This window comes from Ursus maritimus, unplaced genomic scaffold, assembly GCF_017311325.1.
Source record: "Ursus maritimus isolate PB19 unplaced genomic scaffold, ASM1731132v1 scaffold_3, whole genome shotgun sequence".
In the NCBI taxonomy this organism is placed as follows: Eukaryota; Metazoa; Chordata; class Mammalia; order Carnivora; family Ursidae; genus Ursus; species Ursus maritimus.
In genome coordinates, this window is record NW_024425563.1 from 88,923,663 (window position 1) to 88,942,904 (window position 19,242).

The 19,242-nt window shown below is 46.7% G+C and overlaps 2 long non-coding RNA genes and 1 gene segment (V, D, J or C); 2 read left to right on the forward strand and 1 right to left on the reverse strand.

The window, feature by feature from the left end:
- LOC103674600 overlaps positions 1-13,849 on the reverse strand; it is a 33,848-nt gene extending 19,999 nt beyond the window's left edge. Inside the window, 2 exon segments of the C gene segment in view lie at positions 13,264-13,575; positions 13,671-13,849. Of these exon segments, the coding sequence occupies positions 13,264-13,575; positions 13,671-13,713 (355 nt within the window).
- Positions 629-11,004, forward strand: LOC121105867. Of its 2 annotated transcripts, none has more exons than XR_005838640.1 (3): positions 629-767; positions 917-1,128; positions 9,817-11,004. It is a non-coding gene; the product is annotated as an uncharacterized LOC121105867 (long non-coding RNA). The 2 variants fall into 2 exon arrangements; XR_005838641.1 differs by lacking the exon at positions 9,817-11,004 and adding an exon at positions 7,172-7,686.
- On the forward strand, positions 13,715-15,665 carry LOC103674601. Its single transcript, XR_571666.2, has 2 exons — positions 13,715-13,849; positions 15,228-15,665. It is a non-coding gene; the product is annotated as an uncharacterized LOC103674601 (long non-coding RNA).
- The last annotated feature ends 3,577 nt before the right edge of the window (positions 15,666-19,242 follow it).

Here is a 19,242-nt window from a genome sequence, read left to right on the forward strand (position 1 = left end):
AGGGGTCTGTTCCAACGCAGAGTGTTCCTTTGTCCCGGTGTTGACCCCGAATGTGGAGTGAGGTGCTGCTTCTTCCTCTAGGATACAAGATGTACACCTTGGTGTCTCCCATACCCAAGTAACTGCCATATACTTAGGGATAGAACAGTCAGTAGATTCCTTCAGGATGGCCTCAGGATGGTAACAAAGGCATGGAATTTCTAAATTTGAGAGACCATTCCACCTCTGAAAAACTGTAATGCCCATGAATAAAACTGGAAATAATACTAGGAAATACTTAGGCAATCTGTATACCCCTTTCCTGTCTTCATTTTAAACCCTTCAGGTACTAGAAATCTCTCTACAGTGCGTTGACAGACAAATGGATCTTCCTGTGAACCGTTCACCGTGTATCTTCAGAGTTCCCAGATAGCCTCATTTGGTGGGATATTGGTTCAAACTGCTTTGATTTGCACCATATTGCTGATACCATACGGAGCTCACTGTGTGAGCAGAATCTAAGATGTCTGCCTGCCACGCTCAGGAAATACCGCAGAGGGAGCGGCTCAGGCTGCCACCCAGCTGCGCAGCCTCTGTGGTCACCCCTATGGAGCAGGATGTGGGTGGGTCAGACCTGAGGACGGTTCTTGTGCAGCTTCTCTTGGCAACGTTCATGCTGTGGGTCCAATCCCAGCAGCCACAGTAGTACACGGCCTCGTCTTTTTTCCTTAAGAAATTTATTTTCAAGGGGGAAGTGGAAGTTTGTTGTTCTTCCTACTTAAGTGACTGTAAGTAAGCTTTGTTGAGACAAATGTGAGATATTCTCTCCCTGATCTGGTTTCTGCCAGTACCAGTGCTTGGCTCTTTTGTTAGCCAGTGGGCACTTTCTAAGATATGTGGGCACACTCATCTCTTGCTCTGGAAATTGATATTTCAGGTTGCTCCAACTTCACCTGCCCAAGGCCAACTGCGAACAAAGAAAGGAAATTCCCATGAAAAAATGATATGGAAAAAGGCAACAAGAAAGAATTTTTTGAAGTTTTCTGTAGACTCAAGTTCCTGAGGGACAACTCACAGGTCTGAGAGATAAGAAAATGACTGCTTCCAGCAGTGACATCCCGTTGGCCTGGCTGGGTCCCCAGCAACAAGGTAAGAAAGGTCCCTGTTAACAGGACTTGTCAGGCCAGGGGCAGGAGGGTGGGGCTTGTTCAGGTCTCAGAAGAACTGGTGGCTTAGATAGTTCCCTCAGGTTGTTCATGATCCAAGCAGTTCTGGGGCTTTTTATGCCCCATGAGTGCTGGGCAGAAAGTGTAAGAGGGCTCCCAATCTGGAAAGAAATTACTGGTGAATATGTCTATTTGGGGTGTGGCAGGATTATACTCAAACCCGCTCAGCCATTCCCCCTGAATCCCGTAGTGCAGGAACATTGCTCAGAAACATGTGGACAGGCCTTTTGTATTAGTCAATTGAGAATTTCTTGGCATTTTACTTATTCTCTGAAGACATCTAATCCCTCAGGTCCTGCACTGGTGCTACAGCACATTGTAATGATTCGTGTTACTCCATGTTCAATAGCAGTCTGTCTCTGCTGTGGGGGACAGTGTAGTGTTCCTTGTGTTGTCTTACAGTGAAGAAGTGGTTTAGTGCAACCGTCAAGAGGAGCTAGCGATCTGGGTCCCCCCCTTTCTCTGCCTATACCAGCTGTGTGACCTGGACAAGCCACTGACCCCTTAGTACTTCAGTTACCTCAGGAGTCGGGCATGCTTGCTGATAACACTGGAACAGAACATTTAGGTGGTGTAGGTTACAGGAGCTAACATATACTCAGAAGTGAGAACACACAGAGAGAACTTACACACACACACAAACACACATAGATTAGCTCTTCTGGTCCAGGTTCTCTCTCTTCTTTCACAGGGAGAATCCACAGTGGCCCAATATGGCGGCCCATCTCACAGCCTCAATGAATTCTGAGCTCTATTCTGATGACATCATGCTGGCACAACCTCCCCACACCTCCCGGGAAAGGACCTTGCTCCGATTCTAATTCACCAGACCCCTTAGTGTTCACTTAAGGAACTGCAATCCTTAAACCCTTCAGTGCCCATTAGTCCAACGCAGAAGGCATGAACTTACTACCTTTGGCTCAACACTAAGCCTAAATTCATTAAGCTTGAATATTTTTTAGTTTTAAAATGGACGAATAATAGTTATATTACAGAGGGATTTCTTTAACATGCAATAAAAATGGCACACAGTGATTCCCTGTCTCAGCCTGAACTTTGCCCACATACTGAGTCTCTGGATGCTGAGATGAGGGTCAGTGGTACAGCCTGTGTGCTCTCAGTCCCCACAGAGGACTTTCGTTCTCTTGGAAATAGTGTCCAAGGACGCTTTGGAAGCACAATTCCTGAGGTCGGCTAGAAAAAACTGTGTAAGGGTAATCCAAGCTGGCTTCCTGGAAAGCTCCAGAAGTGCTGCAGACCAGGGGAGACTGAGGCTGGGAGCCCAGCTGGGGGACTGGTTGTGGTTGCCACTGTAGGGAAGGATGTGGATGGCACTATCCCAAGGAGATGTTCTGTGGGTTGTCTCCACAGTTCTAGGATGGCGAGTACCACAACATCCTCTATTTCTATGAAATTTATGGTAAAGATTGAAGTAAAAAATTGAGAAAACTTTTGCCTCAACTTTGTTCTTCCCACATACATGAATTTGATTTGGGATTTTTGTCCACCCCTCAAAAATCCGATGCTCCAAAGCCTAATTGTGTTTTTGCCCCTACCAGTGAATGACTACCTTTTCAAAATTTGGGCTTGATTTCTCACAATATTCGTCAATATTTTTCTTTACTTTTGTGAAATGGATATGTGGCACTGTTCCATCTTTGATAACCCAAGTCCAACTGTAAATAAAAGAAGAGCATTTCCAATGAACTTTTTTTTGAAGATTTTATTTATTTGAGACAGAGAGAGAGAGAGTACAAGGAGGGGGCAGAGGGACAAGCAGACTCGCTGCTGAGCAGGGAGCCAGACACAGGACTTGACCCTAGGACCCTGGGCTCATGACCTGAGCCAAAGGACGACGCTTAACCAACTGAGCCATCCAGCCTCCCCAAACTTCTAATAATTATAAGAAACATTACAGAATTTCTTTGCCCTCTCATCTAGAGTAAAATGCTCTGGGAGTGTGACTCAAGAGCCCAGAAGGAGAAGAAGGTGAACGCTTGGAGCAGTGACATCCCATTTGCCAGGCTGTGTCCTACAGAAACAGGCAGGATAGTGGGGACCTGGTGGCTGGATGCCTCCTGCCTCAGTGTCCCGACGGCATGGCCTGAAATGGGGAGGGGGAAAGAAGTGGTTGGTGAGGTGGGTTGTTGGCCCTTTAGTGCTGACTGCAGACTTGCAGGGTCTGATGGGCTGTGTTTTGTGGGCTTCTTCCTGCTGTGCCCATCTCAAAATAGGGCTGGTGGTCTCTTGAGGACTATTGGCATAAATGTGAAGGGACCATGGAAGAATCCTGATTTCTGTGGAAATGAGAATGGTTTCTACTTGCCAGGACCTGTTTTATGAACATACTTTCTCAGTATAATATTTTAAAATATTGCATGTTTACTAAATATTAACTTTCAGAAGAACAAATATTTAGGGCACCTGGGTGGCTCAGCTGGTTAGCGTCTGACTCTTGATTTTGACTTAGGTCATGATCTCAGGGTCCTGAGATTGAGCCTGACATTGGGCTTGTGCTGACCGTGGAGCCTGCTTAAGATTCTCTCTCTTCTTCTGCCCCTCCCTGAACCACTCTAAAAAATGAGCTAATATTCAAGAGTATTTTTTATTGTTGAAGTTTTATTCTAAACGTCCTTCACCTTTTCCATCTTCACAGAAGATGCTAGTAGTTTTCATTTCACAGATCAGGACAGTGAGGGACAGAGGAGTGACACCTGACTCAAGGAAAGCCACAGTGGGTAAACATCTTCCTTGAAGAAACTTAGAGACAAAGGATAAAGATGAAGATAAAAATGCCCTACGAGCATCTCACCACGAGCAACAACTCGCTCCATTATGGTGTGTGGAGTTCTAGATTTCTTCTTTGCAGATACATGGGCATAAGTGTTATTTTGGGGACTACAGAGACATTGACGAGTCACAGGTGCACACAGGGTTTTGTTTTCTTCTTGTTTCTGTTCACTTCATATTCTGACCATGTCCCCCTGTCACTGGAGCAGTTTTTCATGTCTGAGGCTATGAAGTGTTTATGTCTGTCGCTCAGGAGCTGCCTGAAACTGTGCACATTTCTTAATCTCTTTCTGTCTCGAAGTCCTCATCTGAAAATAGATGTGATAACAATCCTATCACAGAAGTTAGTGCACATTAAATAACTGAGTATTTCAGTCTTATAACTGCTAGTCCAGGTTCTGGAATATAGTGAATTTTTGATAATACATATCATTACTCCTACTATGATTTCACAAATTTAATGTCCCCATACTGTCAACCATTATTATTTACACCAACTTTAATTGTGAAAAAGCCTTGGTGACCATTTTGAAGTAGTAACCTGGAAAATCAGTCACATATTATTACTATCTTATTTTTCTGCATTGATTTTCCATGTTCCTCTTTTCCCCCCTCCTTTCTTCAGTGAAGCTTTTTTGCTTGCCTTTTATGATTTCCATATGGTTTTCTCTAAATGTTTGCATCTATTAAAACTTTGAAGAGTTCTGCCTAGAACTTACGTGTGGCTCTGTCACATACCATGTGGAGCTGATGTGAACTCTGATTTGGGTCCCGCCTGAGGAGAAAAGAGAGGAAGAAGCCAGGATGGCTGGGTTTTCCTCCTGAGGCAGCTGCCCTATTGTCCCTGCTTTCCAATAAATATCACTTCTGAAGTGATCCACACTGGGCTGTTGAAGGTTGGGGAAGTGGAGGACAGTAGACCAGAAGGCCGATGGCCTCCAACTAAGAGGACTGACTCTTAGTCTCCAGGAAGGTGCCTCCTGGGAATGTGAAGGAGGAGGAGAGGGAGAGGAGACATAGGGCCACTCTGGAGGGAGGTCCCCTGCTCCGCCATTACTGTTAGGCATCTCCTTCCAGATCCTGTGTGTGTGTGCATGTGTGTTCCTGTGCATATGTGTTCGTTTGTGTGTGTGTCTCTATGTGACTATGTGTGCCTATGTGTCCATGTGTGTGTCTCCGTGTATGTGTTCTATGAAGAAGGGCTGGCACTTGTGTGTGTCTAATTGGGGGAGCCCACACTTTCTACATGACTTTACCTCAAGGAAGGCTGAGAAACAGTATCTGACATTTTTCTTTCCTATAGTGGGGATGAATCCATTCTTTCACTAAGACTCATAAGGTGGGGAATTTCCTGGATATAGATGAGGGTTTCAGATGCTAGAAGCCAAGAAGGGAGATAAATGGCCACTTCAGATATATTCATGGAAAAATGTGTTTTGTCTTCGTGAATTATTTCAAACAGGAAGTAAGCAAAGGCAGAATTTATCTTCTATTCATTATTTTAAACACTTTCAGAAAATAGAGATGTTATTTTCTTTATTTTTCATAACATTAATAGCTCACAATAGTGAAGGCATTTCTTTTTTTTTTTTTTTAAGATTTTATTTATTTATTTGACAGAGATAGAGACAGCCAGCGAGAGAGGGAACACAAGCAGGGGGAGTGGGAGAGGAAGAAACATGCTCATAGTGGAGGAGCCTGATGTGGGGCTCGATCCCACAATGCCGGGATCACGCCCTGAGCCGAAGGCAGACGCTTAACCGCTGTGCCACCCAGGCGCCCCATAGTGAAGGCATTTCTACATGGTAGGTGTTGTGCTATGAAGACATTGGTTCTATGATCTCGTTTAATCCTCACAAAGCCTACTAAGTGGGTGCTTTTATTTTTGTTCCCATCTTTCAGATGAGAAAAGGGAGGCTTTTGACACACCAGGCATTTTATCAAAGGTCTGACGCGAGTAAGTGGCAGAACAGTAATTTGCACCAGGGGATCTATACCTAGAACGCACAACCTTAAATCAGATACTTTATTTCTTCCATATGTACTTGCAATATACAATATATCATATACAACTATGTAATAAGAATACGTATCCATGTATTTGTACATATGCATGTATGTATACATAGGTATATGTGTATTTATTTATCCCAAAGTTCTAGAACACATGTTTAGGATTCACTACAGGAAATACTCTAAATGTGCTTCCTCAGTAATGCTTCCTAAGACTCATTGATTCACCCATCAAGTCAGCAAGTGTGTATGAGGCTGCCCTAGAGACGAGGCATGTGCGGACCCTGGCGAGGTCAGGCACCGGAGACAAGGGTCTTACTTGGGAGCGCTTGTATCCCAGCAGCACTTGCGTTCATCTTCCTTCGTTTGGCGCTGAACCTGGCCCGCACAGTCACGTCCATGACCACAGTCATGTGCCCTCTCTCCATTTCAAGCCCCATCTTATGCAGCCTGAACCACAGACATTCCCTGGAAATCTCAGGACAAAGAACTGACAGTCCCTGACTCACTCAGGCTGTTCTCAACAACCGCAGACAGCAGCTCTCATCAGGAGGCAATCGGGTCCACGGGCAGTTGCGGCAGGAAGGCTGGCATCCTGCAGGCACAGCTGGTGGCTGTCTGCTGCTTTCCCCCTTGTTGTAGGACCGAGGTACCTGTCAGGGAGCGCAGGGTGAGGGCCTGACTGGCTTGGCCTCTCTAATACTTGGCATATTTGCACATGGCTTCATCTACTGTGTTCTGTGGACTGCGTAGGAAGAATCCCAGTGGAGGAGACAGGATGTCTCAGTGCTGCCTGTTTATTCTCCTCTTACTGCCTCTGAGCAGGTGTTTTAAGAGACCAGATGTGCACCAGATACCCAAAGCCTGATTCATTTTTTTGGTACCAATACATGACTAAGGGGGCAGGTACAATATTGAGTATGGTACATAAAGGTAATTATCCTTTTTTCTACTATGGATATGATATTTCTGGTTGTGCCATTTTAGCTAGTAACTGGAAAGAGAGACAGAGATATACACACAGACACGTAGATAGAGACAGAGATGGAGACAGAGACTGACAGAGACGTAAACACAGGTATATCTAGTGCAGCTAGAAATATTGCAAATGTGCCGCAAGAAAGACTTTTCTCAATTAATTGTCCCAATTATTTCATGCTAAGGAGTAGAGACAGATGTGAAATTTCAAAGAAGTACTGATGATAATCCGGAGTCGTCCTCCAAGCTGGGTGCTACGCATCTTGGATTTCTCATCTCATCATCTCACACCAGTCGCTGGGGTGGGAGCACCTCTGCTCCCCAGAAGACAACTCTGGAGATGCTCCCGCTGACCTCCTCCTCTGACCCCACAGTCTGGGGCCCCCGGGGTCTATGCAAACCCTGGCCTTTGTTGTTGTTGCCATTTTACCGCATTTCTCATGACTGTCCGTTTCTCTCAAGAACTTTGAATTGTGAAATTTGGTTCCTGGATTCAAACAATAGTATTTCCATTGGTTCTTGGACCATACTTTTTGTAGATTAGTTTCTCTTTTTTTTTAGAGTCAGAAAGCTTCATAGATTCGGTTTTTAAAACCCTGTATCTTGTTTACATAACTATGTACTTAGTACTTTCTGAACAGAGTCTCTGTAGCACAGAAATCTCCTTTTTAACTAAATAAAAAAGGGCACAGCCTTTGCAGAATAATTAGAAAAAGTCACTTTTTCTCCAGGCTGACCCAGCCCTGCTCAGGGTGTAGAGGAGGGTGGGCGTGGGATGGATTTTGGTCCCCATCGTGTCCCCTCACATAGGCACACATGAGCAGGGCACGCTGGTCACAACAAACAGAGGCTGCGACTCCGGGTGTGTTGCAGGGGAAGGAAGTGTCATTACTGTTGAGAACCTATGCATGTCATCTCTTCCTCCTGATTTTGGAGGGAGGTGCTAACCCTACCAATTGAAAATAGTTTCCTCTGGTTTGGAACAGCCTCTTTCAGGTTAGGACAATCTCTTCTGGCACATTCCTCATCCTTTCCGTTTCTCTGTCTGTCTCCTGCTTGTTCTCATGAGGACATCACTACACATGGGAGGACAGTGAGTTCTCATAGTGGTCCTCCCACCCTCTTCCAGCCCTTTGCCCCGCTGGTCGTTAGGATTGGCCTCGTCAGAACTGTCTTGTGCACTAACCAGCCCTGAACCCACCACTGACTCTCACCACGCCCTGGGACGTAAAGGTTCCTCCCTGCGGTTTCTGCTCTTGGCTAAGCATCAATTCTTTCTTCCATGAAATAGGTGTATCTGTAGGATTTTTAGGATGATCACATGATTCCCTCAACAGACTCAACATCTAGCACATTATCTGGCAGCTAAATGCATGTGAATTCCATTTTGTTCATTGCCAGCACCTCGAGGTTGAGCTTTTCACAATTACTGAAAATCTCTGACCACCTTACTTCTCTCTGAGATAATCAGACCATTTCAACATAGAGTCTCTAAATAGGAATGCGAGTTAATGGGAAATTATGTCAACCAGACATTTAGGGCAGGGTTAGTGATATCTGCGGGGGTACATTGAGAGCCATCCAACTCCCTTTCCTCTAATACTGAGGCATTACCTAACAAGAAGTATTAAAGTGCTTAATACACTGCCTACCCGGTACGGAAAGAGTTCTCAGTAAAAAATAGCTCTTATTAAAATCTTATCAGAACATTATATTTATTAAATTTCATAAAGAACTTAATTCTTTTTCTTTGAGTGAGCATAGGAAAGCAAAGTAACTGTTGATGTGTGGATTGCAAATACTAATTCTACCACTTTCAGAATATAACTACAGATTTTTGGTAAGTATTGTGTAACTTCAATTTAGAAGTTAAAAAAACAGAGGCGACAGAACTCACCGTAGGTAGGAACGATCAGTTTGTGAGTGAAACATTTAAATGTTGACTCACAGGTGGGAGAAAAGAAGATGGACAGAAGAGATAGATCAATTTTAACAAATGTGAGAGGCTGGATTTTAGTTGACGTTACGGAAGTGGCAGGCAATTCTCTACTTTCTTTTTGTAAGAGTTAAGACTGTTCACTACTGCACACTTGGTCTTTGTATTAGAGAACATCAAGAACACAGGACTGAATTCATCATAATACTGGTTCAGAAACCCCTATCCTCATTTCTCTACACAGATAGAGAGATCTCTTTATTTATTTCATTCTACTGAGGTGGTGATGACTTACCTAGTAACTCAACAAATACCTCAGAATCCCTGATGTAACCAAAGAACAAAAGCATAGAAATAATCCCCATTCTCCTCTCGACTGTGTTCACCAACTAGAAAAGCACCAGTGTTACTGATCCTCTCTCAACACTTGCCCGGTTTCCTGTTTCTTACTGAAGGAATGGGCACATCCTGTTCTGTCACAGATGGGACTTTGGTGGCTTTGTGGAAAGAGAAAGGAACTAGATAAAATCTCCCAACTCTGCCACTTGTTTTATTTATTTGGGGGCAAATATAACCCTATTTATGTGACTGTCTACTTGAGGCTTATTCTCTTGCTCCTCCAGATGGACAGTCCACCTCTCGTTACCGTGCCCTGGGCATGACGAGGTGGGCACGCGGGGACGGCACACATGGTTTCCTTAGTTACTGGTTACTGTTCGGGAGCAGCTAATGGAAGCATCAGCAGAGACTGGGAAGTGGGAGAGAGTGAGCTTCGGGTTCCCTCCCTGAAGGGGGCCTGCATCCTCACAGCGGCCAAATACAGGTGCAAGTGGGAGAGGCCATTTCCTTTTATATCAACCAACACACTAGAGGACTGTGTTTCTTTTTTCCCAGGGTTCTGGATTCACAGCCTTGGAAATCTAGTGCCAAGAAGAAATGCTTTTGACAGGTGACATGGTGATGGTTCTCTGAGCTTCAATTTCCATTGGCCAACTTTCCATTGGAAATCAGAGCAAAGAGTCCCATTACTGTAATCCACAAGGGTTAAGTTCCTGGGGCGCAGAGCAATGGGGAGAAAAGTGGAGCATTGATCCTGAGGAGGAAACAGAAGATTTCACAGAATCCGCCCTTTGTGCCCCTCTGCGTCCGTGCTTGTTCTTTGTCTGCGGGAGAGATCCATGCCCCCACAGCAGGGGACACACAGATTCCTTCTTCTCAGTGTCCGGATAAACACGTGAAGCTGATTTTCTAGCAACCTTCCATGAATGGTAGCAGATCATGTTTTCAGGCAATAAAAGTGCCAAGCAACTATGCTGAACAAAACTATGGTCGTGTGCAATTCTGCTTGAGACCATCTCATTCCCTCATCTGCATGTGGACAAGAGATGTAAAGAAACCAAGGAAATTAAGTACAGTGTTAATAGGAAGACTCAGTATTGGTGTCACTGTCTATAGCACCTGGTACCTGTCCTACACAGGGGAAAAGACACACTCAGGCCACGAAGCTACTCTGAGCTCTCCAAGCAGGAACCTCGTCTCTAGCTTGGCAGACAGATTCAATAGGAACCAGGAGGGAAACCAAGATTTTGTATTGTAAATGAAGCAAAGGTTGTTGGAGAAGAGGGGAGAAATTGTGGACAAGACAGGCTATTATACACATTTCTAGCCGTCAGATGACACATGGTGTGTCTAAGTGCTCAATAATATGTAAGAATTTTAATATCAAGTAACATGTGAATTCTTTTTAACAACAAATTTTCAAATAAAGATCAAAAGCCATACAGGTTTTCTAAGAGACAATAGGATATGGAAGTGACATCATAAAATCTCTCCTGATCCCAATGTCTAGGAGTGACCTCTTCAAGTTGTGCCCTTTCCTCTACTGAAGACTGTGTCCCTGACGCATTCTGGGGTGGAACACTAAGAACACCCAACACAAACCAGTCCGCATAGATTTCCAGGTGTGCCCAGAAATTTTCAGAATTGTGATTTTTAGAAGACGACACTGAGGGAACAGACATGACTTTTCCACAGTACTTGCGTGTGTGATCAATTGGGAATGGATAATATAACTATGGAAACTATGATTTTTTGAGATGTTCTTAGACTTTATTCACCGTTAAATTCATAATATACTGTTGGTCCAATTATTCAAACTCATAAAAGTGTCTCACCCAACTCAGGAATGAAATAAATGAGTTGAGCCCAAATCATCAGGGTATTTCAACCATCCAGCTATGCAAAATCCCCCACCCCTGAGGTACTGGGAGCCCCTCTGTCATAGTCAAAATGTCAATCTCACTTCAACAGACATTAATGGAGTCACCACTGTACTGGGTCCTGTACATTCTAACACGATGCTTTCAGTGTTGTTAGAATCTGCCATGTAAACAACCATTTAATTAGCAATCATTTAAGTAGGACAGGAGGGTTGGATGTTCTCTGGGTAGTTTGGCTTTACTGTGTGTGGCTGCAGCGTCCTTGGTGACACTCACCTAGCCAAAGGGACAAGGGCAGGGGGTAGGAAATGACTCCAAATGTGACTTGTTGTTCCCTCCACACAGGGGTTGTTTCCTCCATGCACAAGGCCACTGTCCTCTCAGCCTGTAACTCAAGGGCACTACGGACCCATGTTGAAAACTGAGATTTCCATTGACTTGGGATGCCTTCTCATGACAGGGGCTTCATATTTAGCTAACTTCTCTGTAACTAAATTGTCACAGTCAGGTCTCAGCATCACTCCTCTGTGGAGTCAGGCACTGAGACGAAAGGGTTCAGGGTATTAGGAAATGGGAGAGACACATGAAGGAACATCCCCAAAACAGAGCAAAGGTAAGTTACCGCCCCTCCTCCCCCACCCCTTCCTGCCCCTGCTGGAGGTCTTAGCCTTGGGCCAGCCTTCAGTGGAGGGTAGGGGTGTTGGGTTTTTCACAAGCAGGTGTGTGTTAAGTATAAATCTCCTGCTGCAGAAACAGAAGCTCAGGGAGACAGATGAGGACTTACTGAATCTGAGAGACCAATTTACTACAGATGATTTGGACTTGCAGTAATCATGCTTACCAATGCTGTTAAGTGTACATCAGATTGAATCTTTGTTTGAAAATACAATTAATTCAGCTTAGACCTCCTCAGAGAGCCTTTTCTTCTTCCCCACATGGGACAGGAGATGTTTTCCTGTTTGGGGCTAGAGGATCACTAAGATAGCTCTTCTCTTCTTTTCTTTTCTTTCTTTTCTTTTCTTTCTTTTTTTCTTTTCTCAAGAAGTTGACAAATTTTATAAGGATTTAGGAAACATAGTGATACCTTATTTGTACAATTTTGCTTTAACAGAAATCGGTCCTATAATTGTGGCAGTTAAACCACCCCCTTTTGCAGAGGAGAGAACAGAGGTCCAGGGAATCTGGCCCCCAAATCCCATATGGGGTAGCATTCCAGGAGAAGTGGAAGGCTGCGGGCTCTGGGCTCATTCAGGGTTGATGTTCAACCTGCCTGAGGATCACGTCCCCCCACAGGAGTCAAGCACCAAAATGCCAGTGTGTGAGGGTGCTGAGAATTTAGCCCTACTGTTTTCTGTGCTTTTGATGCCTGACTCTCCACTGTCAAGTAACTAACAGTGGGCGGGCAGCAACTTAGAAACTGGAATCAGGAGTTGATTTCCCATCTCAGTTTTCAATCATTTTATGGTAAATCTGTCCCCAGAATGATTCGCACAATACTTTGTTTCCACATACTTCGTTGGCGATGGCCAGAATCTTCAATCGCTGGAATGTCACAGCTCTGCTCAGTAGAAACAAATATAAGTCACAATTTGAGACACACTTTCTAACTGTGGCTTTTAGAAAAAAAGTTTAAGAAACAAAATTCTAGGGTTATTTTTATTTCCTGCGAGATATCCAAAATAGTGTTTCAACGGTAATCAATAAGAAATTAGTAAGACGGTTCATCTTCTATACAGTCTCCAGAATGTGACTTGTATGTTACACAAAGAGCCCATCTCAGCTTGGACTAGTGGACTAGCTACATTTCACGTGCTCAGGAGCCACGTGTGGCTAGTGGCTTGTGGCTCCTGCATCAAGCAGCACAGATTCTGCTCCAGATGCTTCAGAAAATCCACGCTGGACGATCTTCAGAGAAGTCCCTCCAGACAGGACAGCTCCCTGGGTCTCCAGGGTTCTGTGCAGTGGACCTGCGGAGGGGGCGTTAGCGAGAGTCCGGGGTGCTGAGGGCTGACCCTAGGGCAACCCCAGGAACCCAGAGCCCGTGGAAGGTGCCAGGCATGGAGTGACCTGGGAGACAGAGACATTTTTGCTCAGGGACCTGATCAGAGTGCTGGGCTGTGTTCTTCCCAGGCAGCGCAGTAGTACACGCCCTCGTCGCTCTTCCTCAGTTTCAGCACCGACAGACTACAGCTGTAGCCGTCGCTGCCCTTCTCAGCATTGACTTTGTCCGCATTCATAGGAAAATCCCTCTCCACTTTGGAACTGGACATGTCGAGGTAGAGGAGCCTCCTGGGGACCATACCCTCCTGGTGGCGGTACCAGTGGATGTAGCGGACTGAGCTGTCAACTTTGCAAGTCAGTGTGGCTGAGGGTTCCAAGGGCAAGCGCGCCACCACCAAAGCAGGCTGCTCCAGCTTGAGCCCTGCTCCGCCACCTGCCAGGGGGAGAAGGGGACAGCGGTGAGACAGTGATGGCCAGGAGCCTCAGGGTATCCCCTGCACCCTGCACCAGAGAGCAAATTAGACTTACCGGAGAGCAGGAGAGAGCACAGGATGGCAAGGGGACCCAGCATGGTTCTGCTTCCCACCTGCTGGAAAGAAACACAGCTTGACCTCCTGGCTGCACCTGCTGTGAGGAGACTGGCTGGCTGGTGGCAGAGGGCAGGTTAGGACCTCAGCCTCTGCTTCACTGAGGAACCTGCAGGAATGGTGAGAGAGAGGCAGGAGGGAAGGAGGGAGGGGCCAGAGGGCTGGGACAGGTCTGACCACAAGGGGGGAGGGAACACCAATGGTTAGGGGGCTGAGAAACAATGAGGCGTGTTAGTGCAGGGAGAGCACCAGCGATAACAGCAGTCCTTGACTGGACATCAGTAGCCTGAGCGCTGCACGAATTGCTTTCTGCTCATTGTTTGATCACATCCTGAAAATCACACTGTGGGGAGATTTAGAATTTAGAAATGGGGAAAGCCTGGCTCATATTTTAAGTAACCCTTCCAAGGCAGCATGCCTACAGGGAATTAGGTGATGGGGATGTGAGCCAGGTCTGCCTGGAGACAAATCTCAAGCCTCAAAGGGCCACTCGGTACTGACAGAGCACCGGGTGTGCAGGTGGCTCGGGACGCAGGGACAGCACAGAGCAGAGATCCTGCTGGAAAGGCAGCAGCCCCCTGAGCTAGCATTGCAGCATTTCTCCCGGCGGTCTCCTCGGAAGATGGCAATGCCCTAACGTGACATGATAGCTGTGTCGTGTTAGACAAGCTAGTTCTCCTTGTCCTCACATGTCAGAGCGAGCTCATTAGGTTGCATGCGGAATAAGCAGGGAGTGTGAGCAAAGCATGTGTCCTGTCCCAGATGCATAGAACAAGCTCAGGAAATGCTGGGCATTGGTGTTTCATCTTAAAACTGGACTGGTTGTAGTAGATGATTCCTGGGGTCCTCATAGTGTAGAATTACAGGGAATATTACATTCATGGGAAATCAGGTGTGTGTGTGTGAGTGTATTGTGAGTGTGGGTGTGCGTGTGTGCACACGTGAATGCAAGCATAGCAAATTCATTTAATAGAGAATGTCTGTTGCTCCTGAGGAAAAAGGCAGCCTCACATAGCGTTGTCAAATTTAATGGAAAAAGAGTGCAAAGTGCTACGCAATATTTGGACATAAACTACAAAATTATCAGTGGTTTACCTGAAATCCAGGGAAATGCGAATCAAATCTACAATGAGATATCACCTCACACCCATTTGATTGGCTGTTATCAAAAAGCACATAACAAACATCATCACAGAAGCTGGGAGGTGAGGAACAGCAGAGACTCGGGGTGACCGTCCTTTGCTCAGGGACCCCATGTGCCAGGGACAGGAGGCTGCCCCAGGAGCAGCTCCGAGAGCAGAATCTCCCAGGCAAGCTCGATGTCTTACAGGCCCGGAAATCCTTGCTGGGACAGAAGACTCGTGGTTTCAAAATTAAGAAAATGTAAAATTGTCATCACACCAAAGCAGAAAGAGTATTCTTGAGACAAAAAGGTAATAAGAGAAATCGACTTCAGAAACCTCAACCAAAGCTTCCCATCTGCCTGCTTTTCCCACAGGCCCTGTGGCTGCCAGGTGCTCGCGGTCTGCAGGGAACGGCGGGTTCAGACCGACTGCACGTGCCTGCCAGCCTCCCAGACCTGCTGGCCTCGGGAACGCTCCAGTCATGGGCCCAGCCTGGGAGCCCAGCTCTCCACGCAGCCAGCGATGTCATCTGATCAATGGTGCGCTGAGGGGAGACGTCCTCTCAGTCCGGAGCTCCAAAATGGGACACGTTGGAGAGGCTGAATGATACCTGCTAACTCTGGGAGGACTTATTGCTTTGACCAGGACAGAATGACGCTCCAGTCCAAGCCCTGCCACTTGGAGGATGTGTGTCCTTGGGAAAGTCACTGAAAACGGGAATAATAATGCTCACTCTGCAGACACCGTCCATCATGGACCTGGGATTGGGCCAAGTTGGTCGCTTTCTAAATAAATACTATCAGTCAGTCTTATATCCAATGTGATTTTTACAACCACTTGTTCCTTAAAATGACATGCCAACATAGTTATAACAACCACATAGGACAGAGCAGCTAACTGGAATCTTCAAATATTTCATCTGTGCAGTGACATAAGTAATGGAGCCTTGATTTAAACACAAGGCCAACAAATGCAAAACCTGTCTCACCATCCATTCTATAGATGGAGAATTCAACATATATATACACAGAGATGGAGAGGGTTATGTTTAAGCTCTAGAGAATAAGAGATCATGAGGGAAATTTCAGCTAGTTCGCAGAACTCAAGAATCTCTCACATGCCAGGGAGCAAGGAGTAGAAGCTGTTCTTGGAGAGTAGTCATTCAGGTAACAGTGCTGGACCGCAGAACACGATAGAGATTCTTCTAGCACTGGTGAATTAATAGTTGCTTGCCTTTAGAGACACTAATTTTGTTAAGGTCGTAACAGTAATCATTGATCCATTAAATAATGTCAAATACACTTTATTGGATGTCATACATGGTACCTGTTGATTCCTTCCCTGCAAACATAAAGGTGTTATTTATCCTATTCTGCAGATGAGACAGAGGCTCAGGGAGGTTGAGTAGTCCCGCTAAGAAGAACACAGCAAGAACTTGAATTCCGCCAGGTTAACGAAGCATGTGCCTTACATAACCTGCTTGGTGCTTTTGATTCAGAGATTAATTTCTGTTCTCTCTGAGCTGTTGCTCTGAATGCACATTGTGTTCTTGTTCCACTTCCGATTTTTCAATAATAAGCTTCCTGCATAAAAACTATGGTATTTTGCTTGTTACTTAACACTGACTACTAGCCCCCCCTGCTGGCCATTGCAGGTATGTCACACACCTGGTAGTCCTCTATTGTTCTGCAGGTAGGTGAAGTCTACTACAGCAAAGACTCAGCTTAGTGGTGGAAGAGCCCAGAAATACGAGGCAGGAAATCTGTTTTTCCAACTGTGTACTCAGTGTGCATGGTAGTTTTGGGTAAGCAGCTCGTCCTTGCAAGGCCCCCATTTCCCCAGCTTCAAATGAGAGAACTGACTGATATGCTTGGTGTCCTATGTACCTGTGAAAACTACAGAGATTTGCTTGTGAATATACTTATTTACATTTATATAAATGGCACACCATTCCCATCAATCAATGTCTGTCCATATGTCTGTCCCCCAGTTCACTGCTCCTCGGTGCTGCTCCTGGTGCCACTGGCTGCAGCCACTGCATGAATTCATGCACCGACAGTGACAGACACTGGTCCGGCTCCCAGACTGGCTGTCACCAGCAAGGTTGTCACCAACAGCTCAGGGCTCTACACGCGGGCAACAAGTCGCTCCCTGGGAATCTCATCCCAGGGTTGTTGGTCCCAGGAAACACACACACACACACACACACACACACACACACACGTTCTCCATAAACATGGTCCGTGCATCAGCGTGTGTGGACTTCTGTGAACCCATCATCCCTCAGTCTGCCCTTTATTTGCTCCTTGCACGTGTACAGACGATCCCTGCAGTGGATTCAGAACACAGAACAGGTCGGTAGAGACTTTATCAGTTACTGGGGAAATGAAGAAGGGAGTTGTATGGATTTTACATGGAATTCACTAAGAAACCCGAGGGGGTGCTGGCGAAGCGAACAGGTGAAGAACACTGGTGGTGATCCTTCCCGATGAGCTTACATTGAGTACAGAGTAACGGCGGGGGGGGGAGGGGGAAGTAATCTAATGAAAGATATTAAGGATTCTCTTGTCTAGACACTGGGGTAGGGACTTGACTTTTCCATACGATCTTTTAATGTTATATATCTGTAAATATAAAATGTCAGGAAAATATTGACCAAAATGAGCCTCGTATGAGAAGAAATTGCTGATTATGAACGTTGTCAGACTTCTGGAGACGCATGGACGTTAGGACTACATTGCACTAGTGTCAGCCTGTAAACTTAATGAGTATCAGAAAGTAAAATGCCTCCTCTTCCAGGAAGCTCACTGTGGCTGTGGTGTGTGCGTGTGCGTGTGCATGTGCGTGTGTGTATGTGCACATGTGTGTTGCAAGTTGCTAATACTGACTCTATAACTGTGTTAATACTTACAGAGCTTCACACCCGATGTCCCCTGACCCCCATGCTGTCAGTCAGGCTACTGTTGGCATCACTCTGGGCAGGTGTCATGTTGCTGGGAACCTAGTTGGGGGATAAGGGACAAGGCCCAGGTCCTGTGGGATGATCTCTGGGCTCCCCAACCACTAGGGGGAGCCCCGCCTCTGCATTTCAGGGGACCCTGCTGTGGGGACAGTGCCTTAACCTGTTGCACCTTGTGGGGGACAAAACTTAGCTTCCCAACACACTAGCCTGCTAGACCCTGGGAGGAGGGGGGGCAGCAGCAGCCAGAGAGGGATCCGGCACCACGGAGAAGCCCACGCTGGCCCCATGTGCGTTCAGGGGCTGGAGACAGAGTGACGTGGGCAGGAGCTGACCTGGCAGAGCTTTCCAGGCATTAGGAGCTTCTGGCTCAGACGGGTGTCTTTTGGGAACAGTTGCCTTCCCAACGTAAAATGTCTAATTCGAATGATGCTGGATTATGTGTCTGTCAGCTGACGACAGCAGTGACCAGTGCCTTTTTACTCGCAAAGTGATCCTGTCACAGGTCCAGCCTCCCACGTGTTCTGTACCATCACCATCTATAATGGCGAAGGCTCGTTTTCCAGTGTGAGCTCCTGGAAACTGCATTTCCCTCTCCTGGTCACGTCTGTCCTTCCAGCTTTTCTCTCAGGGGCTTTCGGCTACGTGCTGCCCATCATCTCATTCCTCCTTGCCTGCATGGAGACATGGTTCCTGGACACCAAAGTGTCACCTCTGGAGGCAGAATCGGAACCAGTAAGTGTGTCCCCAAGTTAGTCTCCTGAGAGCAGCCAGGGACCGAGCTGAAGGAAGACCCTGGAAGTCCTAATGGGAACGGAGCCACACTCAGGGGGTGACGTGGGTCTCGGGCTCCATCCTCAGTGGTCCCAGCAGACATCCAGAGCAGGTGGAGGACAGGATGGGGAGAGAACGTGGCTCCTCTCTCGAGCTGTGAGGCCAGGCTTCCCTAGAAGCCAGTGTGAGCCCCGGGGGGAAAGGACATTCCAACCGCGGAAACACCAGCCCCGCTGTGTCCCTGGGATCGCAGTCCTAGGACACTCAGCACTGTGTGCATCTGAACAGCCCTGTTCCTCAGGGACAGAGAGATGGAAACCAGTCGGACTGAGCTGAGACGGCAGCTCTGAGAGTCAGCGACCCTCCAGCGTCTCCCGTGGCTGCCACAGAGCAGGGGGCGGCTTTGAGGGGCCACCGTCAGCACAGATGGTGCCTGGAGGGGACGAGCGGTGGGTGAGGGAGGAACACGGAGGGCGGGAGGAGGGAGAAGCCGGCCAGACACCTGCTCAGTCACTCAGGCTTCCCCCATCCTCCAGTGAGAAGTGGAGGGATTCCCTGAGCTGTGAGATCCCGAGCCCTGCCAGGCGGTTACCGTCCCCTGTGGGCTTTGAGACCCCGGACATTGACTAGGAAGCCCCGTGACAGGCTGAGCCGCA